Consider the following 22938-nt stretch of genomic DNA (forward strand, 5'->3'; position numbering starts at 1 on the left):
GTTAAATTTAATTTTTTTTCTTTTAAGTTAAAACCTGGGGTTTGATTAGATAAATCTATGTATATTTTTTAGTAATGTATTATTTTTTTTCCCCTTCTTTCTCCTCCTCCTCCTCCTCCTCCTCTTCTTCTCTAGCTTACCCTGTTATCATTCTTGTTTACATTCTCAAAGAAGAGTACAAAGTTTTTCCTTCTCATTTTTTTTTATTTTTTATTTTACTAATGATCAACCTTCGCCAAGTTTGGCAAAAAAAAAATTGAGATGGTGAATGGTTGTGATTTATATCTTAATTTTAGGAGACAATGGAGGAAAACATCCTTAACAAGTACCGGATCTACGAAGCTTCAAAATTGAAGGATTTGGAGAGTGTATAAGGATATTAATAAACCGCAAAAAATGGATATATCACAAAAGTTGTGCTACATTTCCATCGCTAATTATTTATATTCTCTTAAGCATTATTAATCTAATAATGCATGCCACATGGTTCCCCATTTTATATGATACATTTCTCACTTAACCAGCATAAGTCATCACCAAAATGCAAACTCATTATCTTAAGATTATTGTTAAAAGGAATGTCACACAATCTTAGAGGCTTATGGCTACCTTGTACAATTGCTCATATTTAATTTGTTTACAAACTAGTTTGACCTTGTATGAATTTTGTTTCACACGGTATCTTCCAACTCACGAAGTCAAGGACTAATATGTACTGTATATATAAGACAAGATTCGATCTCCCGATATTTGTTTAAATAGAAAAGTTAACTAACTACTCGATGAATCTAAATTTATTTGTATTGTTTCTTTTACATGTGAACTCAACTATTGATGATTAGTTTAGCTCTTCAATGTTTGATTTGTATTTTCTCATCAACAACACATTTTCTTAACAACAACACGTTTTCTAATAGATTTAGCTGTAATCTGTTTTAACAGTTAACATTTTGGAAGGGATTTTTAATGATTTGAAAAATAACCTAATAAAAAAAAGAAAAGAAAAGAAAAGAAAAGAGAGAAATGGTAAATAAAAATAAAATAAATTAATAAGAAACAGTGATGATAATCATGGTATTGTTTGCTTGAAAAATAAAACCAAGGGATTTCAGGTTTGCAGGAATCTTAATGATTAGTCGCTCAATGCATGTATTTTATCTTTCTTCCCAATGATTTTACTAAATTATCATGTAAACTTGTTTTGTCTTATACATTGAATCGATATATATACATTCTTCCATTATTAGACATGATGCAAGTGCAAATTTTATTAGACACAATGACACTAGGTTTTTAAGTTGGGGAGAATTTCAAACCATTTAAATATAAATGAGTAATAGTACACGTTCAAGTCTTTTTATAAACTAAGTTTAACCATCTTAAATAATAAGACTTGAAATAATGCTAGTCATATCTGATTTTTATTATGTTTGACCAACTTAATTAATAAAAAAACTTGAATGTGTAGCAATATTCGATATAAATAAGCATAATTAACATATATATAAAATAACTAATTTGAATTAATCTAAATAGTTCACTAATCAATTTAAATAAGTGTTAAAACTTAAAAGTTCGAATTTTATCTCGCATGTACTATTAAAGAGAACTCAAATTCATGACGAATGAGTCTTTGTACTACTAGACGAGAGGATATAATAGTAACAAAAAAATATGTATATAAAATTAAAATATATTTTAGATAATGCCAAAAGTAACATTAATACGAATAAATATTAATAATATACAATTTTATTAAGGTACTTGTTACGGCCCGGCCCAGAACCAGCTTTGGGCCGACCCGACCCATGTAACACCCGACCCGGGCACGCGCCCTACAACCGACCCGGACACACTTCCTGTACGGACCGCACACGTGCTGCAGGACAGCGTCCTTGGGAATATGGGCCTGTCACGTAAGGGGCCCACTACTGACATGTATATAAGGGGAAGATTGGCTCTTCCCCCGAGGTACGTCACTTTCTACATCACTCCCCCTGCTTGTACGATTTCTGACTTGAGCGTCGGAGTGTCTTTGCAGGTGGCACCCCCCCTCGTCCGTTCACCAACTCAAGTGCTCGCCAGCTCGGCAGACCCTCGATCAGCGCACCCAGGACTAAGACACCCTCATCTATCCACCTTCGCATCTTCTGTCCACCCGACCTGTCCAGGAGCTGACCAACGAACATTGGCGCCGTCTGTGGGGAAGTCTAAATGGAAGCTGTACTGGGTCTTGGCGACCAAGGCCGGGCTGCCGGAGCGGAGGGGGCAGCCTCCGTCGCCTCGCAAGGGGGGCGGCGAAGGTCCCCCCATCGACGCACGGGGACACGACCATTCGGAGGAACAGGCGGCGATAGCGCCATAATAATGCAAGAGCTGCGCCACCGAGTCCAGAACCTGGAGCGGCAGCTTGCCGACAGGGAGCGGGACGGACGCTCTACCGATCCGAGCTATACCCCGTCTCCCGGAAGCGAGGAGGAAGACTCTTACCGAAGCCGCCCGCGGACGGAGGCAGAGAGTTCGCGGGAGGAGTCACCCATAATGAGGAGACGAAATGACACGATCATCTACTCCCGAGGCAGACCGACCCATCGAGCGACAAGAGGTCGCGAAGACGGAAGAACACGACAACCTGTGATAATGGGCGTCACCCCGTTCCACCGATCTATCCTCGAGGTCCGGCTGCCGAAACACTTCGACAAGCCAACGGACATGAGGTACGACGGAACTCAAGACCCTCTAGAACACCTGACGGCCTTCGAGGCCAGGATGAATCTAGAGGGAGTAGGCGACGAAGTGAGATGCCGTGCCTTCCCGGTGACCTTAGCAGGACCAGCGATCAAATGGTTTAACGGCCTCCCTCAAGGTTCTATCTACAATTTCTCAGACATCAGCCGCGCATTCCTGGCTCAATTCACAACGCGAATAGCAAAGGCCAAGCATCCTATCAACCTTCTCGGGGTAACCCAAAGACAGGGAGAGCCGACCAGGAGGTACTTAGATCGGTTCAACGACGAATGCTTGGAAATCGACGGCTTAACCGATTCGGTGGCCAGTCTCTGCCTGACGAACGGCCTCCTTAACGAGAACTTCCGAAAGCACCTTACAACGAAACCGGTTTGGACGATGCATGAAATCCAAACGGTGGCCAAAGAATACATAAACGATGAAGAAGTCAGCCGAGTCGTGGCTGCCAATAAGCGGCAGTCCGGTTACGGCCAGGCTCGTCAGTTCGGTGGCGACAGGGAGAGGGCGAAAGAAAAGGCCAAGGAGGAGGCGCCAAACAAAGCACCTAGACCGTTCCCTCGAGTGGGGAAATTTACTAACTACACTCCACTCACCCTCCCCATCATGGAAGTCTACCAACAAATTGCGGAGAAAGGAATTCTCCCGAAGCCCCGACCACTCAAGGACCGCACAGGCGGAAACAAGAACCTTTATTGTGATTACCATAAGGGATATGGCCACCAAACGCAGGACTGTTTCGACTTGAAGGATGCATTAGAGCAAGCGATAAGGGAAGGAAAGCTGGCAGCGTTCTCCCATCTCATCAGGGAGCCGAGAAGGCGTTATCGCGACCAGGACGAGGAAGGCAAGACACGCCCGGTCAAGCGGCGACAAGAGCCTGAAGACAGAGACCACGGCCTCACGGTGATAAACGTGGTAACGGCAAAGAACACTGCACCAAAATCCCGGTCGGCACACAAGAAAGACGCCAGGGTTCTGGCGATCTCATCTTCACCAGTGCAGAGTACCAAAAAACCCCCGTCCATTTCTTTCGGCCCAGAAGATCAATGGTTCAGCGACGCCCCGGAAAATCCTCCCATGGTCATCACGGCCAGAGTAGGAACCGGCCTCGTCAAACGGATCCTTGTCGACACTGGGGCCGACTCAAACATCATGTTCCGAAACGTGTTCGACGCACTGGGGCTGAAGGATGCCGACCTGACGACCCACCAGCACGGGGTTATCGGGTTAGGCGACCACTTCATCAAACCAGACGGAGTCATTTCCCTACCGATCTCGGTAGGACAGATGCAAGGCCGAAGATCGGCGATGGCCGAATTCGTGATCCTCCGAGACTCCACAGCCTACAATATCATCTTGGGAAGGAAGACAATCAATGATTTTGAGGCCATAATCAACACCAAGCTACTAGTTATGAAGTTCGTCACCGATGATGGATCCATAGGGACCATAAGAGGAGACCTCGAGACGGCGGTCGCCTGCGACAACGCCAGCCTTTCCCTCAGAAAGAAGTCCAAGGAAGCATCCGGCGTATTCCTAGCCGACCTCGATGCCAGAGTAGAGGACAACCCGAGGCCGGAACCAGAAGGGGACCTGGAGAAATTTAGCATCGGTGACGAAGGGGAAAGATTCACATTCGTTAACAAAAACCTCCCGCATGAGTTGAAGGAGCCTTTGATTGAAATGATAAGGGCCAACAAGGACCTGTTCGCATGGACGCCAGCCGACATGCCGGGCATTGATCCACAAATCATTTCACACCACCTAGCCGTCAAGCCGGAAGCACGCCCAGTGGCTCAACGAAGGAGAAAGATGTCGGCGGAAAGAGCAGAGGAGGTAGCCAAGCAAACGGCCGGCCTCCTAGAAGCAGGCTTCATACGAGAAGTGGACTACTCGACGTGGCTCTCAAACGTGGTATTGGTGAAAAAACACAATGGCAGATGGAGAATGTGCGTGGACTACTCTGACCTCAACAAAGCATGCCCCAAAGATTGCTTCCCCCTCCCCAACATAGATGCACTCGTCGACGCCGCGGCGGGGTACCGGTATCTGAGTTTCATGGACGCCTACTCCGGTTACAACCAGATACCGATGCACCGACCAGACGAAGACAAAACGGCGTTCATAACGCCAGGAGGAACTTTCTGCTACAAGGTAATGCCGTTTGGCTTGAAAAATGCAGGGGCGACATATCAAAGGCTGATGAACAGGATATTCCACGACCTCATAGGGAAAACGGTCGAAGTCTACGTGGACGACATCCTGACAAAAACAACACGACCTGACGATCTCCTAAACGACCTGGCAAGTGTGTTTGCGTCCCTTCGTCAACATGGTATGAGGCTGAACCCCTCAAGTGCGCCTTCGCCATGGAAGCCGGCAAATTCCTGGGATTTATGATAACTCAGAGAGGGGTAGAAGCCAACCCGGAGAAATGCCAGGCAATACTTCAGATGAAGAGCCCAGGCTGTGTCAAGGATGTCCAGAGGTTGGCAGGGCGATTGACATCACTTTCCCGGTTTCTCGGAGCCTCGGCGACCAAGGCCCTGCCATTCTTCAACCTCATGAAGAAAGGGATGGCGTTTGAGTGGACACCCGCGTGCGAAGAAGCCTTTCAACACTTCAAGGAAATCCTAGCGGCACCTCCCGTTCTCGGGAAGCCAAGGGACGGGGAACCACTGTACCTGTACCTCGCTATAACAAGCGACGCCCTGGCCGCAGTACTAGTGCGGGAAGACGGGAGGACCCAACAACCAGTCTACTTCATAAGCAGGGCCCTACAAGGAGCAGAGTTAAGATATAGCAAATTGGAAAAGCTAGCCTTAGCACTCCTGACTTCCTCGAGGAGATTAAAACAGTACTTCCAGAGTCACCAAGTGGTCGTCAGAACGGACCAAGGGATCCGGCAAGTTCTCCAAAAACCCGACCTGGCGGGAAGAATGATGACTTGGTCCATCGAACTCTCCCAATATGACATACGGTACGAACCCCGGAAAGCCATCAAGGCGCAGGCCATGGCGGATTTTTTGGTTGAAATAACAGGAGACCCAGGCGAAGACATGGGTACACGGTGGAAGCTCCATGTAGACGGAGCCTCCAACCAGACCTTCGGAGGAGCCGGGATCATCCTAGAAAGTCCAAACGGGGTCGTATACGAACAGTCGGTCAGATTCGAGTTTCCCATCTCGAACAACCAAGCAGAATACGAAGCCCTCATAGGAGGCTTGACCCTAGCAGCAGAGGTCGGCGCAAAAAGGCTGGAAGTATGCAGCGATTCCCAAGTCGTCACTTCCCAAGTAAACGGCAGCTACCAAGCCAAGGACCTCTTGTTGCAGAAGTACTTGGAAAAGGTCAAGAGCTTGAGCCAAAAGTTCGACGAGGTCACGGTCCAGCATGTACCCAGAGAAAGGAACACACGAGCAGACCTCCTATCAAAGTTAGCCAGCACGAAGCCAGGGGAGGGAAACCGGTCTCTCATCCAAGGCATGACAAGGGAACCTGCAATTGTACTACACACAACAACCCTAAGTTCTTCATGGCTAGACCCCATCACAAACTACCTAGAACACGGCCAAGTCCCTGCTGACGAAAAGGAAGCGGTGAAATTAAGGAGGGAAGCGGCCAAATACGCCGTCATCCAAGGACAGCTATTCAGAAAGGGGCTCAGCCAACCCCTACTGAAGTGCCTGCACCCCGACCAAACGGACTACGTCCTCAGGGAAGTCCACGAGGGCTGCTGTGGGCACCACATCGGAGGAAAAGCCCTAGCAAGAAAGTTGATCCGAGCTGGGTACTACTGGCCGTCGATGATGGCAGATTCCAAAGAGTTTGTCAAAAAGTGCATAAAGTGCCAACAGAACGCCAACTTTGCCAAGGCACCGGCAAACGAGTTGAGCTTGCTGACGACCTCCCGGCCGTTCGCACAGTGGGGAATCGACCTCTTGGGGCCCTTTCCCGTCGGCCCTGGGCAGGTCAAATATCTCATAGTGGCAATTGATTACTATACCAAATGGATAGAAGCCAAACCATTGGCTAGCATATCCTCTGCCAATTGCAGAAAATTCATGTGGAGGCAGGTGATAACACGGTTCGGGATACCAGAAGTCGTCATCTCGGACAACGGCACACAATTTGCCGACAAAAAGTTCACAGAATTTCTCAACGGCCTAGGTATAAGGCAAAAGTTCTCTTCGGTAGAACACCCTCGGACGAACGGACAAGTGGAGTCCGCCAACAAGGTTATCCTTTCAGGGCTAAAGAAGAGGTTGGACAACAAAAAGGGTGCTTGGGCCGACGAGCTGGCATCAGTTCTCTGGTCTTACCGAACGACCGAGCAGTCCTCCACCAAGGAAACCCCTTTCCGGTTAACGTACGGGGTGGACGCGGTAATACCCGTAGAAATCGGAGAACCGAGCCCACGACTTCTTTTGAAAGGGGTGGAGGAAGCCGTAGAAAAGGACCTGATAGAAGAAGCCCGAGAAATGGCCCACTTGACAGAAACGGCGCTAAAACAAAGAGTTGCGCTCCGCTACAACACCAAAGTGCTCAAAAGGGAATTCGAGCCAAACGACCTCGTCCTGAGGCGAAATGATATCGGCCTGCCGACCCCCGGAGAAGGCAAGCTGGCGGCTAACTGGGAAGGCCCATATAGAGTCAAGAAAGTGATGGGAAAAGGAGCATTCAAACTAGAAAGGTTCGACGGCAAGGAAGTCCCGAGAACTTGGAATGCGGACAACCTTAGAAGATTCTACTCCTAGAGGACGGAGCGACCTGCCGACTAATCTAGCTAAGTAGTTAATTTGTCGTTTGAATTTCATAGTAACTTGCAAGTCTTTTATGTGGATACCGAATAAGATACACTTGTGCAAATTCTCCATTCTATTTTACCTCCATTTTTTCAGATAAATCACCTTGTCACGACTGACAACGACGTGCGACCCGGGACTGATCACCCCGGGAAGCCGTCAAACACCGTTGTAACAAACAACTACACGAAAGGCCACGGGCCGCCGGTCTAAGCGACTTCAAACCAAAAACGGTTAATAGAAACGATAACGCGAGCATGCCGGAAAACGACAAATATAAACCAAAACGGTTAAAAATGATAACGCACTCAGATAAGTAAGATTTATATCGACAACACGGGCAAACGACCAAAAAGGTCATTGTTCACGAGCCAAAAGTAAAACGGCTAACATCAAATAGTTCACAAAAGCCAAAAACGGCAAAGACTAAAATAGTTTACAAGTCAAAAGAAAGCGGCTAAACAGGAACTGAAGGGTCATTTCGTGGAGGCATCAACAACCTTGCCGTCATGGATGACCTTGCGGACACCAATCGCCGACGTATCGAACTCAGGGGCAATAATTTTGACTTGTGCTTTAAGGGCTTCCTCGGTAGCCAGGATCGCGCCCCTGCCCTGTTTGACGACGTCCTTGTACTTAGCCTTCCATGTCGACAGTTCGGCCTCCACGGCCTGCTTCTCTTTCTCAACTTCGGCCACGCGCTTTTGCGCCTCGCCGACCTGACCCTCCAGAGCCATTTCGCGCTCGGTTAAACGTTCAACCGTCGCGACCGACTCTTTCAGCTTCTTCTCGGCATCCGTTGCCTTCTGTTCGGCGGCAGTAGCTTTCTGCTCGGCAGCGGTGGCCTTCTTCTCGGCAGCATCCAGTTTTTCCGAAGATTGAGTCAATTGCTGCCGGAGAGTTTCCACTTCACCTTTTAGTTCATTATTTGCTCTCCCAGCAGATTCCAACCTTCGGCGGAGGGACTCCATCCCGGTTAGCTCAAACTCGGCCTTCCGGGCTATCACGGCACCGCGCAAAAGGGTACGGTACATCCACCTCGCCTGCGCGGCAAGAGAAGACTCCTGGAAGTACTCCTCGGTACCAGGGATCAACTGGGAATCTATGAAGTCGCTTGCATTAAAATTCCTCTCCATAACAGTAAGGGCTCCCTCAGGGCTAGACGACGCCGTGGAAGCCTTCTTTCTTTTTCTTGGGTGGGGGACCTCTTCCACCTCAACGTCCGGACCAGGAACAGAACCATCAGTTCCTACCACCTCGTGGACAGGGGAGGCATGGACGGCCTTACCACTCTCGACCGCGGCACCCTGAGACGAGGTACCGATCCCATCGGTTGCGGCTTTCTGCTCGGGAACGTTTTTGTCCTCCGGAGCATCAGGTCCCTCGGGGGCAGGTTGCTCGTCACTCTCCTCATCACCGCCGCCGAGGAAAGTCTGGAACAAGTCGGGAAGACCCGTCACGGACGCAGACATATCCACTGCAGGAAAACACGAAAGGTCGGTTAGTCGTCACATAATACCAACAAGAAGGAAAAAGAATAAAGGGTAAAGTAAAAAGCTTCTCACAAATGTAATTACGACCGGAATCCCGATCACCCATGAGGAGGTGGGGGTTTACTGGGTTCTTCCCAAAAACTGCGTTTAGCACCTTGGCAATCTGCTGATCTTCTGCCGACATGTTTTTATAAACTACCTTAATAAAACTATTGGCTCCTGCCCCGAAGCTCCAATAAGTCGGGATGAGCCGTACCCCTTCCAGGGACAACCAAAAGGGGTGACGACCTTTGGCCGGACGGACCTTAAAATACTTGTCCTTAAACCCGTGGTAAGAATCTTCGAACAAGCCGAAAATCTTCCGACCCTGAGCAGCCCGGAAGGACATGAACCCTTTCCTATGTTTCCCCTGCTTGGTAGGGTTTGTAAGGGTGAAGAAAAAGAGGAAGACATCTACGGAGACCGGCAGGTCGAGATATTCACAAACCATCTCGAAACAGCGGATCGAAGCCCAACTGTTCGGATGCAACTGCGACGGTGACACAGAAATTCGGTTTAAGAGCGCCATCTGAAAGGCTGAGAACGGGATACGAACTCCGACTTGAGTGAACATGGCCTTGTAGAACCAAATCCAGTCGGCGACCTGGCGGGGTTGGAAGTTGATTTCATACAACCGCTCGTGAGCAGCCGGGACGAAGGCGTCATAATTGGCCTCCTCGTCAGTCCCACCACACAAGTACCCGGCTTGTCGGAACTCGGTGAGCTCCTCTTCGCTCATTTGGTTGGGTGAATCCCTTACATCTGAGACGACCCAAGCATACTGGTCGTAAGCCGCCGGGTTAACGGATGCTCGGGAGACCGTGCGGGCCATACCTACATGGGGGTACCATCCAGTTAGTCTAAGAGATCGGTTGCTCAGGCCGAAAACAAACACCACCCCCCACGACTTCCCGACTAACGACAAACAAGACTAAAAGACTAAAGGAACGAGAAAAAGCCTACCCTAGAATGGTACTTTCCCCCCTAACACGTCTACTCGCAACTAAGGCTATGCAGTAACATCAAAAGAACCAAATAACAAGCATGCAGAAGTAATGCATAAAAGGGAGGATGATCAGAAAAAATTACCTGAATTGGTGAGAGGAAGATGGGGTTGAATCTGGCAAAATGCAAGAAACCCGAACGGAGGCACCACAGCAAAGCCTTGTAGCAAGGAGGGAGAAGGGAGAATAGAGGGTGCGGAAAAAGTACATAAAATGAAGAAATACCAAAACCGCTCGTTTAAAAGCTGCCTCCAGAGCGCGAAACGCCTGGGGGCAAAATGGTCTTTTCAAACGGGGTTTTTCACCCCATTATGAGCATTCAATGCCCGGCGCAGGAAACGAGGCGATGAAACGGTTGTTTGAACAACCAAGAGACGCGCCTTGGGGGCACGTCCTCCCCACGAGCAACCGACTAGACGAGATACGAGACGACACGCCATTGGTAGCTCCCACGACCACCATTGGCGCGTGGGGGCACTGTTACGGCCCGGCCCAGAACCAGCTTTGGGCCGACCCGACCCATGTAACACCCGACCCGGGCACGCGCCCTACAACCGACCCGGACACACTTCCTGTACGGACCGCACACGTGCTGCAGGACAGCGTCCTTGGGAATATGGGCCTGTCACGTAAGGGGCCCACTACTGACATGTATATAAGGGGAATATTGGCTCTTCCCCCGAGGTACGTCACTTTCTACATCACTTCCCCTGCTTGTACGATTTCTGACTTGAGCGTCGGAGTGTCTTTGCAGGTGGCACCCCCCCTCGTTCGTTCACCAACTCAAGTGCTCGCCAGCTCGGCAGACCCTCGATCAGCGCACCCAGGACTAAGACACCCTCATCTATCCACCTTCGCATCTTCTGTCCACCCGACCTGTCCAGGAGCCGACCAACGAACAGTACTAATTATTTTAATCAACAATAAACTACTTAATTAATGAATAAATGTTAAAAAATAAACAAAAAAATAAATAAATATTAACTGGTTATTTAGTATTTATCGAAAAAAAATAATTTTATGGTCAAGACCAAAAAGTAATTAGTAAAAAGGAAGAGAACAGAAGAAAATAGATTGAATACCCATTTCGAACTCTTGATAATTTCTTTGAAGGAGTATGAGATTTTTTTTAAAAAAATACCTATTTCAGCCTCTGATAATTAACTTTGTGAGATTGATTAGTCCCTCTGTCAATCATATCTCCATAACATATTTATCTAACTCGTTAATTACTAATATATTCTTTATTTAATTTTTATAAATAAAAATAATTTAAAAATTACTAATACTTTTTAGTTGTACATAGTAAATTTAGTCCATGTATTTATAAAAGGTAACCAAAAAATAAAAAAAAACTAATAATTATTTCTAATGACCACGAGCTTTCAATTAAAAAGAATTTATCAATTTTAGTTTATTTTTAATAGATAAATCAACATTTTAATATACTATATAAGCTTATTTTATTAATATACAGAAAAAATATTGACAAAAAAAACTAAGAGGAAGTATAGGGAGCCAATGGAATATTTGTACAATGTGTACAATAGAGATTTAGGGAGTGGCAACGGGGCGGGTAGGGGCGTGTTTTTGCTCTACCCAACCCGCCCCGCCCTACAACAACCCATATAGAACCCGCTCCACTTATACCAGCGGGTAGTAAAACGTTAAACCCTAACCCGTCCATACGGGTACTCACCCCACCCCTATAAAATTAAATTAAATTTCAAAATTTATATAACTATCATTACATACATAACATAAATTAAAGTAAAAATTTAAATATGATACAATATTATTAATCATTTACTAATTATTTTACATATATTATACATATTATATATTAAAATTATATATATATTATATATATAGCGGTGCGAGTAGGGGCGGGTATTACCTAAACCCGACCCCGTCCCGCCCCGCCTTTCTCAAGAACCTGCCCCGATAAAAACGCATCCCGGTGCGGGGCGGGTAATTACTTGCCCTAAGCGGGTAGGGGCGGAGTGGGTACCCGCAGGTTCGGGTGGTATTGTCATCCCTAATTAGAGATATAACCATTAGTGTTACCTTTTTCCATCAGTTTAAACTTTTGGGATGAGTGGTATTATGACATGGTATCAGAGCTCTAGATCCGAAAGGTCAAAAATTCGATCTTTGGTAAACCCCAAAATAAGCTTAAGCTTTTGGGATGAGTGATTTTATGACATGAGATTCCTAGTACCCGGATGGTTATTCTCGATAATATGGGTCATGTTCATTTTGTAACTCATATAACCCATTGTACACATTGTACAAATATTCCATTAGCTCCCTAGTAGGCATAGTTGTAAAAATCGAACCGGACTGTCCGGTTCGACCGGTAAAATGAACTCTAGTCCGGTTCGATTTACTCCTTGAACCGTTTAAGGAAGAAAATTGGGATGAATCGGATCAAACCAATCGAAACCGATGAGAACCAGTGCAAACCGATCTAATCGAACCGGTCTGCTTGAAAATTTTTTTAAAATGTCTCCACCAGGTCTCAAACCAAGAACCTTGTTGCAAAAGCAACCTCCACTTGCCACTCAACCATTGCGCTTCTAAATACTATATTTGACAAATATTAATTATATAGTATACATAAATATCTAATTTAATTTAATTTTTGTTTTTTCTATTTTTCAAATTAATTATATTTTAATTATATACCATTATTAATATAAATATAAATTTCACTAAAAATTTTATTAATTTACTTAATCTATTTTATTGCTAGTATTGTGATTAAGGTTATTTGTTTTGATATTAGTGTTAAAATCTACTGATATTATAGTTAGATGATAGACTTTGTGAATTAATTATTTTTTTATTGTGTCAAATTAAGATACTATTGTAGTATTACTGATAAATTTTATGTTTTTTTTATATTAGTTATTTTTAGAAGTTGAGACTTGATTTTTCATAAAATGTTAGTGAAGATATATATTTGAAATTTTAATTTTTAAGTTTTTAACTATTTTATATTTTATATTTACGTGAGACCGATTTTATCGGTTCAACTAATAATTTATCGGTTGAACTAATAAACTAATAAACCAATAACTTGACCGGTTTAATTACTAGTTCGGTTCTAACAACTATGCTAGCAGGACTCAAAAACTAATTAATCTCAAATAAATAAAATTTAAGGATAAAAAAGAATATTTTTTTTTATCAAGAGCCTCACTATTTCTTGAGTGGGTACCGGATTTTTTTTCGAAAATAAGGTTGGTTGGTTGGCACTTGGCGGGGAATTTGAATAAAAGAAGTTAAGGATATGACGTGAATCTTACGTGTCTCCCAAACCATCGAGCTGTCTGAACATAATAGACGACAAATAAATACCATAAACCATTATTACTTATCATTAGATAGAAAATTACCTTACAATGTTGCCTAATCCAATCATTGCAGTGTCAAAAAATTGAATGAATGAAGAAGAAGAAGAGGAAGAGGAAGTGAAGGTAACATTACAAAATCAAAAATCAAAAGATCTAAAAAAATAGAGAAAGAAAGCAGAGGCAGGGAGGGGATCGAATCAACCTCGAACACACAAAATACAGTTACCGATTTTTAATTCTCTCTCTCATTCATTCTCTCTCTTTCTCTCTTTCTCTCTCTCCCTCTCTCTCTCTCTTCTCTTCGTTGCGAAACTGAATTGAATGCTGATAGGATCAATCATCAATAAGGTAGAAAGAGAGAAGAAGAAGAGGAGGAAGAAGAAAGAAGAAGAAGAAGAAGAAGAAGAAGAATGAGCGTGATTTCTCGGAACATATGGCCCGTATGCGGCAGCTTGTGTTGTTTCTGTCCTGCGTTGAGGGAGCGTTCAAGGCATCCAATCAAGCGTTACAAGAAGCTCCTTGCTGATATCTTCCCTAAAAACCAGGTTTTTCTATTTTTCTGTTAAATTTTCATTTCATTTCATTCTCTGTTTTAAAAATTTATTGGATCTGCAAGACAAAGCCAAGTAGAGAATAGGTGTTAGCTAGCGTCACGGTTTCGAGCCTGTGAGGGGAAAATGTTATGTTTCCCTTCCCTCGCTCTTGATATTTTGAGGCTATGTCAAGGGGTCAGATGAGGGATTAGTCCGGCTCATTCGGATAACTGCCTATGATTGTTAGCAATATGAGAGAGTAAATGAATGAATGAATGTGTGTATTGTATGTTTCTTGGTTGTGATTGTGGCAGGACGAGGAACCCAATGATCGAATGATTAGCAAGTTATGTGAATACGCCGCCAAAAATCCCCTTCGCGTTCCTAAGGTATCTATCTATCTATCACATTTTGCACAATGTTTTACCATGCATTCTCGGATAAACAATCACTGCTTCTCAGTTGAAAGATTTTAGTTTAGGGGCAAAGGCTTTTGAATGTTGTTATTTGCCATATGCACAGCTACTACGTGAAGTGCTATAGCATCTTTCACACCTTTAAAAATTTTAAGTCTATTTCTTTTCTTATAAATATTGAATTAACCTTCTGCGATCTTTGCTTATTTCAGATAACGAGCTATCTTGAGCAAAGGTGTTATAGGGAGTTGAGAAATGAGAACTACCACGCTGTAAAAGTTGTCATTTGTATCTACAGGAAGTTGTTGGTTTCTTGTAGGGACCAAATGTGAGTACTTTCATCATATTGAATTCACCTTCCCCCCCCCCCCCCCCCCCCCCCTCCATTTGAAATAATCAGGTTATTTGAGGCAAACAGGATTTTGAGTTTCTCATGACATATACTTTCACCGTCAACATCAATATGTTTTTTTCACCTTGTCAGTAAACTAGTTAAATAAATATACATTCAGATTTAACCAAGCAGTACTCTATCACCAATATCCTGATGTCTAATGTATCACAGAAAAGACACTGTGCAGAAATTGTTGCTTGTTTTGGAGACTATAGTCTCCTTGAATTTGCACCAATTTGACCAAATAGCCTCTAAGGAAGCAATATTAGCTGATTTTCTATTTCTTATGCACAAAAGCAGCTGTATGATTTGTGAGAATACTATTGTGGCAGGCCTTTGTTTGCAAGTAGCTTGCTTAGTATTATACAAATTCTTCTTGATCAAACACGGCATGATGAAGTGCAGATTTTAGGCTGCCACACCTTGTTTGACTTTGTGAACAATCAGGTGGGGTTTTTTGGTAGGTTATCTATTTAGGAATTTGTTGCAAGTTTATTTTTATTTTTGTACTTAAATTATGTATAATATAGCAATTTGTTCCTGTGGAGTTTGAAGCATGTAGAGGTATTCTCTTATGATACAGACCGATGGTACTTATATGTTCAATCTAGATGGCTTCATTTCAAAACTTTGCCGTCTAGCTCAAGAAATGGGAGAAGATGCAAAAATACAAAATTTGCGTGCTGCTGGAATTCAAGTCCTTTCATCAATGGTAATATTAGCCATATGCGATCTACTATTTGAAAAGATTCTTTAAACTTTCTTCTCTTCTTGCCCGCCCAATTGGCCAACTAGAGTGGTCCTTCTTCCCATATTCCTAGCTTATTTAAGCCATATTTTTGTTAGCAAACTGGATGCTTGCAACAGCAGCTTGATCATTATTTATTTCTTTTACAGGTTTGGTTCATGGGAGAATTCTCTCATATTTCAGTTGAATTTGACAATGTGAGTTAGTAGTCCATTTTAAATGTTTTTTTGAGATTGCATTTCTCTCTTTTTTTCTTTTTTTTTTCTTGGAAAACTAAATCGGTGACTGTTTTCACTGTGATTTCTAGTTCTACTCAAATTGGTGCTGTTTCTTTAAATATGTAACTAATGATTATTTTCTGTCATGATCAACTAGTTATGATAGTGTTGGGATCTACACGCACAAAATATGTTTGTTGATACCCTTTTATGTTTATCATGCCTTTAACAGCTTTATGCAACTCTTGTTAACTCAGGTTGTTTCAGTTGTTTTGGAAAATTACGGTGAAGTCCAGAAAGATGCTCAACGGAATGCAGCCAGGCTCTATTCTTGGAAAATGATAGTGAATGAAAAAGGAGAACTTCAAGTGTCAAAGTAATCGTCCTTGCCATTGTGATAGCTTCCATTGTATGTTACTGATCTATCATAGTTGCTGTTAACTTCTTTTTTTCATATCCATAGGGAGGATGCAGCAAACCCTGGATTCTGGTCACGAGTTTGCATACAGAATATGGCAAAGTTAGCCAAGGAGGGTACAACTGTTCGACGAGTTTTGGAATCCTTGTTCCGCTATTTTGATAATTCAAATCTCTGGTCTCCTGATCATGGTCTTGCTCTTTCTGTCTTGCTTGACATGCAGTCGATAATTGAAAATTCTGGTATTTATCTTCTTGAGTGCTCTAAGATATGGTACATTTTATACCAGTTTTTATTATCTGATCATCTTAAAATTGAGTTCATTGTAATTTACAGGACAGAATACACATTTGTTGCTGTCCATTTTAGTCAAACACCTTGATCACAAGAATGTTTTAAAGAATCCTAATATGCAACTTGACATTGTTGGCGTTATTAGTTGTGTTGCTCAGCATACAAGATCTCAACAATCTGTTGCCATTATTGGTGCATTGAGTGATATGATGAGGCATCTACGGAAAAGCATACACTGCTCCCTTGACGATTCAAGTCTGGGGGCTGAAGTGATACAATGGAACCAAAAATACCGACAAGAAGTAGATGAATGCCTTGTACAGTTAACAACTAAGGTGATAAAAAATTCCACATTATTAAAGATATTATTTATTAGTGTAATGAACAAGATAAACATATGATCTCTATGATCTAACTCTCTTGTGTGGCTGTAATGTTAAACAGATTGCAGATGCAGGTCCTGTTCTCGACACAATGGCTGTGATGCTGGAAAATATGTCTAGTATTACAGTTATGTCCAGGACCTTGATTTCTGCAGTTTATAGAACTGCTCAAATAGTCGCGTCAATACCGAATTTGACATATCAGAACAAGGCAAGATTTACTAAATTGATTGATTGGTTATGATTGTAATTTTCCTTGCTTCTATCTGACTTTTTCATTTCTCCATCTTTCCTTCCTGCAAATTTGATACTCTATTATATAGGCATTCCCCGAGGCTCTATTTCATCAGTTGCTCTTGTCGATGGTCCATCTGGACCAAGAAACCAGGGTGGGTGCACACCGCATATTTTCTGTTGTTCTTGTGCCATCATCCGTTTGTCCACAACCTCAACATTCAGCGGATATTCAAAGGGTGCTTTCAAGAAACACGTCTGTCTTTTCTTCTTCAGCTGCACTCTTTGAAAAGTTGGAGAGGAAGCCAGCTACCATTCAAGAAGAAAGTCATTCAGATGGAAACACTGGTGATAACTCTATTTTTAACAGATTGAAGTCAACTTATAGTCGGACAGCTAGTAGAAGATCTTCTTCTATTGAATCTCTGGAGAGAAAGAATTCAAAGGGTAGTAGTTCTATAATAAATAGATTAAAGTCTAGCCGATCAGGTAGTGTAAGAAGGACTCAGCCCGAAGAAAATAATACTACAGATAGTTCCAATAAACAACTGGTATATAATTGCACAGTTTGCTCTTGTTTACTTATTTACAATTCGCTGTAATAATAACAACAATGTAATTTTTCAATCAACACCACCAAATTCTGCCTGTCTTCTGATGAGTAATGTGTTACAGGCATTACCCCTTAGGTTGAGTAGTCATCAGATTACTCTTATGCTATCATCTATCTGGGCTCAGTCCGTCTACCCCATGAACACGCCTGAAAATTTTGAAGCAATTGCTCACACCTTCAGCCTTGTCTTGCTTGTTGCTCAGAGTAAGGTAATGGAAGTGCATGCATTTTACGATTATAGTTAGATTAGATGCAGATTGTTCATTCAATTTGCCTTTTTAACTGTAAGAAAGATATAAAATGTCAGCATTTTTGTCTGGAAATACAAATAATCTCTTTTTAAAAAAAAAAGTCATTCTTTGAAAGTTCATAGTCTCTTGCATTAAAAAGTTAGGGTAGGCTTTTTATCTTATGCTCATATCTTGTGAGTTTGGCTCTTGCAGAATTCCTCTTATGAGGCCTTAACTGAAAGTTTTCAATTGGCAATTTCTTTGAGGAGCATTTCCCTCAATGATAAAGGTAGAGCCTTAGTTCCCACATTTGTTTGGACATCACATGATTATTTTTCTTGTTTTCTCAAATTTTTCCCTCATTTGTCATTTTTTCATTGTTAATAAGTTAAATTAAGGCACTGTTAGTAACTAAAAGCATAATATTTTGTACTTACTGCTCCGACAAAATATGAAGCTTTGGTAAAATATTTCAGGGACTAAGTTTTCGTCAAAAGTTCAGTATTTCACTGACTAAAAGAGAAGTTTCTTTATATAATAATGATTATATAGTGCATGGTCTAACTTTTCTCTTGATTTGACAATGTAACTATATTACCGTTATGGATGGTATAGTATAGTAGATAGTGTTTTCTTTTAGAGTAAAGTATAGTTTTTGTCCTCAACGTTTGTGGTAAGTCTCAAAGTTGTCCAAAATTGACTCAATGTTGTCCTGCCGTTAGGGATCCGTTAACAGAATTGACGGCGGGACAAAATTGAGACGATTTTGAAACATTAGAGACTTAAATAGGACGAAAACGTTAAGGATAAAAACGATACATAAAAATAAATTTTAATTTAATTTTATCTTTCAATAATATTAATTTTTTACTGTACATAGTATTCAATTATTTTTTAATTACATCCAAATAAATTATACTTAATCACATTATTTTTCTTTTAAATAAATTTATTTTTTTATAATTTTAAAGAATTTTGATACATTAGAGACAAATTAAAAGGTATAATTTATATTTTATTGTATATATGTTATTTTTTCTTTTTTGCAAATTTATATACTAATCATTTTACAAACATTTCATGATAACTAAAAATCTTTAAAAGTAAAATTATAAAAAAATTAATTTATTTAAAATGAAAGTAATATGATTAAGTGTAATTTACTTAGATATGATTAAAAAATAATTTAATACCATGTATAGTAAAAAATTGATATTATTGAAGGATAAAATTAAAATTTATTTCTATGTATCATTTTTGTCCCCAACGTTTTCGTTCTATTTAAGTCCTTAATGTTTAACGTTAGGGACAACTTTGGGACTTACTCAAAACGTTGGGGACAAAAACTATACTTTACTCTTTCTTTTATAAATTTATTGGATGAATGCCTTTAAATTTGATCGGGATTCATATGCAATTTCATGCATATCATCTCACTTATTTTAAATAATTGAACTAGAAAAACTATGCATCAAGCACTCATTAATTTTGTGATTTTAATTAAAAACTAGCAGTCAATATTGTGTAGCAAAATTATCATGTGGCAATTTATGTACAATGCTTCACATAAAAGTATGGCAGGTTGGATTTTCAACGATGCACAAAATGGAACAAAATTAATTGGATCCCTTCGTTCATACTCAACCAAATAAAAGTAGTGATAACATACTTTGTTCATAGCAGTCTTATTCTCATATTAGATGTTTGTTATTTATGCTTATTTCCCTTATATTACTTCGGAGAAAATTTGTTGTGAATCATTGTTAAAAGTGCCTAGTTCTAAAGTTTTGTTATATTTTCCAGTCAAACTTCAACCATCACGGCGCAGATCTCTCTTTACACTGGCAACATCCATGATTGTTTTCACTTCCAAGGCCTACAATATTGGTTCTCTCATTTCTATTGCTAAAATGCCACTGACAGATAAGACAGTATGTACTTCTAGTTTTATGGAATTTTCTTTTGTGCATTTAAGTTATTTTACTTTTCTATAACTTCCCCATTTTCTCTTTTAGCTTGATAATATGATGATTGTTTACTCAATTGAATACGCTTCTAGCTATTTCGTACTGGTATGTGAAGTGATAAAATTATTATCCGTGTATCTTCTGAATTGTCTTTTATGGTTTTCTTCAGTGTGATCCATTCCTGCAACTGTTAAACGACAGCAAGTTACAAGTTGTTCTTGATACAGCTAGACATTCAAGCAGAGTTTATGGATCGAAAGAGGATGACGCAGCTGCTTTGAAGTCACTTTCAGCTATAAAATTGACAGAAAGCCAGTCTAAAGAATCATTTGCTACCATGATAGTACAGGGTCTAGGAATTCCAATAGATGTAAAAATTCTATACCATGCAATGTTGCACTATTTATCAGGACTTTAGTAATACCCTTGAGTTCCTTGTGAAACAGGAATCATCCACCTTAAAAGAAGAGCTACTTCGTGAATTTTCGCCTGATGATGCTTGTCCACTAGGAGCCCAATTATCTACTGAGACAACAGAAATCTATCAGGCCGGGTTGAAAGATGATAAACATTCCGATATGGTAACCTGAATTGCTATGCTGTTTTCTTCTTTTTTCTTTTTCCAGTTATTTCCTTTTATCTGAACCTTCGTCGTTCGAACATGAAAAAAATGCAGGTTGATATTCCATTATTTACTATGGATGACGACATTCCATCTAACGGAATGGAAATCCAAGTTCATCCTAATGCACAGCAGCCTTTAGGAAATACAAACCTTTTGAGTGTTGATGACATTTTGGGTTCAGTAAGTGCTTCTGTTCATTTATAAGCACACATCACACGCTTGACTTTTCAATTTTCCTCTACATTTTATTTCTGAAAACCAATGAACTCCTGATATTATCATTCATTTGCAGGTTTTGGACACAACCAATCATGTAGGGAGAATTTCTACATCAACGGCTCCTGACATGAGTTACAAAGAAATGGCTCTCCATTGTGAGAACCTCCTCATGGGAAAGCAGGAGAAGTTGAATGTTTTCATGGCTTCCAATACATTGCAATCATCATTTAGGTTTGCTCCTCCTATGTACAACCATGAGAACTGGGACAAGGACACGTCTGCAAATTCCAATCTTCAAATGACTTCTATGGTACTTTTCTGAGACATTTACATCTATGGTTTATTGGCAAATTAAGTCTGCACTTTTTTTAAAAGAGGGCTTAATCATTAATTTATATATTAATCATTGGTCGATTTGATCAAGTTTAAAAACATGAACTTGTTTCCTGAAACCAAACAACTATATAATTTTTATGACAATTGAATTGCAGAGTGGAAATCCATTCTTGGATCCTCCAAACATGGGTCCTAATTCACTCAACACATTTCCTGACTCTGCTCCAAGGCATTGTGGAACTGCATACCAACATCAGCCTAACTTCTTTCAACTGCCAGCGGCACGCCCGTATGATAATTTCTTGAAGGCCGCCGGATGTTGATTCTCGGCAGATGCAGAAAAATAGAGCAGCTATGTCGACAATGAATTGGCAACAACATTTATCAATTATATTTATTCTTCTTCTGCTCTGATTTGCTTGGTGTATATCCTTTTATTTAGTTGCATCCTTGCATTCGGAGCTGTTTATAAATGTATAGATAAATCCCTTTATATGAGAGTGAGTTTGCATTCTTTTTCCTTTTGTTTATTGTCCACATCTGATTTCATTATGGGGACATGAGAATTTTGTAAAGGCAATTTCTTGTAGATGGAAATTCCAATCTGCTTATCAATCAGAAAGACATGAGAAGAGTTTTAATCTTATTCAGAATGTTCTACTTCTTCTTCCGCAAAAATATCATGGTATTAGTATCCTAACACACAACTGAGTCTTTGTAACAACTGAAATTCACCATGAGCATGAAGGATGATGATCATCTACGTTTGAGGTGCAGTTGGGAACCTGAATCGTACATTTCAGTCAAACTATGTATGTAAAAGATGTTTAACCATTCTCTTAATAAGTTCATTGTTGTTATGCTTTTAAGAATTGCCTGTGTTTCAAATTCTCTTTTGGTAATAATTTTGCAAATGCAACTATGTTTACAAGTTAATACTTATAGGGGGAAAATAACTATAATATAATAGTTATTTTAAATTATAAATTAGGACTATATTATATTATTAAAAATATAGTTAAAATCAATATTTGAACTCTAGATTATATATATATATATAGAAAATATATGATCAAAGGTAAACTAATTAAGTTTCTTTCCAATAATATTTGAACTTTGAAGTATAAATTAAAATTATTTCAAATATTAAATAAACTCCTAGTTATAGACTAATTTAGATTAAAAATACTATTTACAAACTAATTTAATGGTTAATTTAAACGTCATGCTACATTAAATATTTTTACAGTAATGCTCTACATCTAAGTAATTTTCTTAACTAAATCTAACTATGTTATTTTCTCTCACACGCTGCACCACCTTTTCTTTCATGCTTTCATAACAGGCTTTTAATGTAAACCTCTTTAACGTAAAGCTTCTTTCTTTGTTCTTTTTCAACGTAAAGCTTCTTCATTTTTTTATTTCTCTTTAAATTTTCGTTTTCTTCTTCGTTTTCGTTGTGTTTCTCCTCTGATTTCTTCTCTTTCTCTTCAGATTTTGATCGCATTTGAACAACATATTATTCTTCTGAATTGAATAGCGTATTATTTTTCTGTATCAAAACAATGAATGATTCAAGTTCAAATCAGTTGAGTGGGAGCGATTTGGATTATTCTTCTAAATCAAATCAAGTGGACGAGGTTTGGATCAGTCTTCATTTTATCTAGTTTCATTCTTCAATAATTTTGAATTGAATGGAATAGAATGCAATTGAATAAAGTGATAATGAATATTTGCATTTTTCATTGCTAAAACTAGTGTTGCTTATGAACACATTTTTCGGTTCATTTGGTATTATACAATGATTTTATTTTGATACTATTTTCGATTCATTCTAGAATGCAGGAGTTTCTGAATTTGAA

At 40.6% G+C, this 22938-nt stretch overlaps 1 protein-coding gene across 1 annotated transcript; it reads left to right on the forward strand.

The window, feature by feature from the left end:
* The first annotated feature begins 13586 nt into the window (after nt 1-13586).
* On the forward strand, nt 13587-21777 carry LOC130968235 (protein SEMI-ROLLED LEAF 2). Its single transcript, XM_057893407.1, has 20 exons — nt 13587-13669; nt 13780-13993; nt 14296-14370; nt 14610-14725; nt 15124-15238; nt 15375-15503; nt 15689-15736; nt 16015-16133; nt 16221-16417; nt 16512-16804; nt 16914-17063; nt 17176-17637; nt 17762-17908; nt 18143-18218; nt 19733-19860; nt 20066-20266; nt 20343-20477; nt 20573-20701; nt 20814-21050; nt 21232-21777. The coding sequence occupies exons 2-20, from the start codon at nt 13859-13861 to the stop codon at nt 21397-21399; spliced, it is 3060 nt and encodes a 1019-aa protein (XP_057749390.1). The 5' UTR covers nt 13587-13669; nt 13780-13858; the 3' UTR covers nt 21400-21777.
* Nucleotides 21778-22938: the final 1161 nt, after the last annotated feature.

This window comes from Arachis stenosperma, chromosome 3 (genome assembly GCF_014773155.1).
Source record: "Arachis stenosperma cultivar V10309 chromosome 3, arast.V10309.gnm1.PFL2, whole genome shotgun sequence".
Classification (NCBI taxonomy): Eukaryota; Viridiplantae; Streptophyta; class Magnoliopsida; order Fabales; family Fabaceae; genus Arachis; species Arachis stenosperma.

Bases quoted from the DNA above. Each gene is read 5' to 3' on its own strand.
- LOC130968235 (XM_057893407.1), top strand. From the start codon at position 13,859: ATGAGCGTGATTTCTCGGAACATATGGCCCGTATGCGGCAGCTTGTGT. The intron at 14,371-14,609 runs GTATCTATCTAT...TGCTTATTTCAG, and splicing joins ATCCCCTTCGCGTTCCTAAG to ATAACGAGCTATCTTGAGCA. The intron at 15,737-16,014 runs GTGAGTTAGTAG...TTGTTAACTCAG, and splicing joins TTTCAGTTGAATTTGACAAT to GTTGTTTCAGTTGTTTTGGA.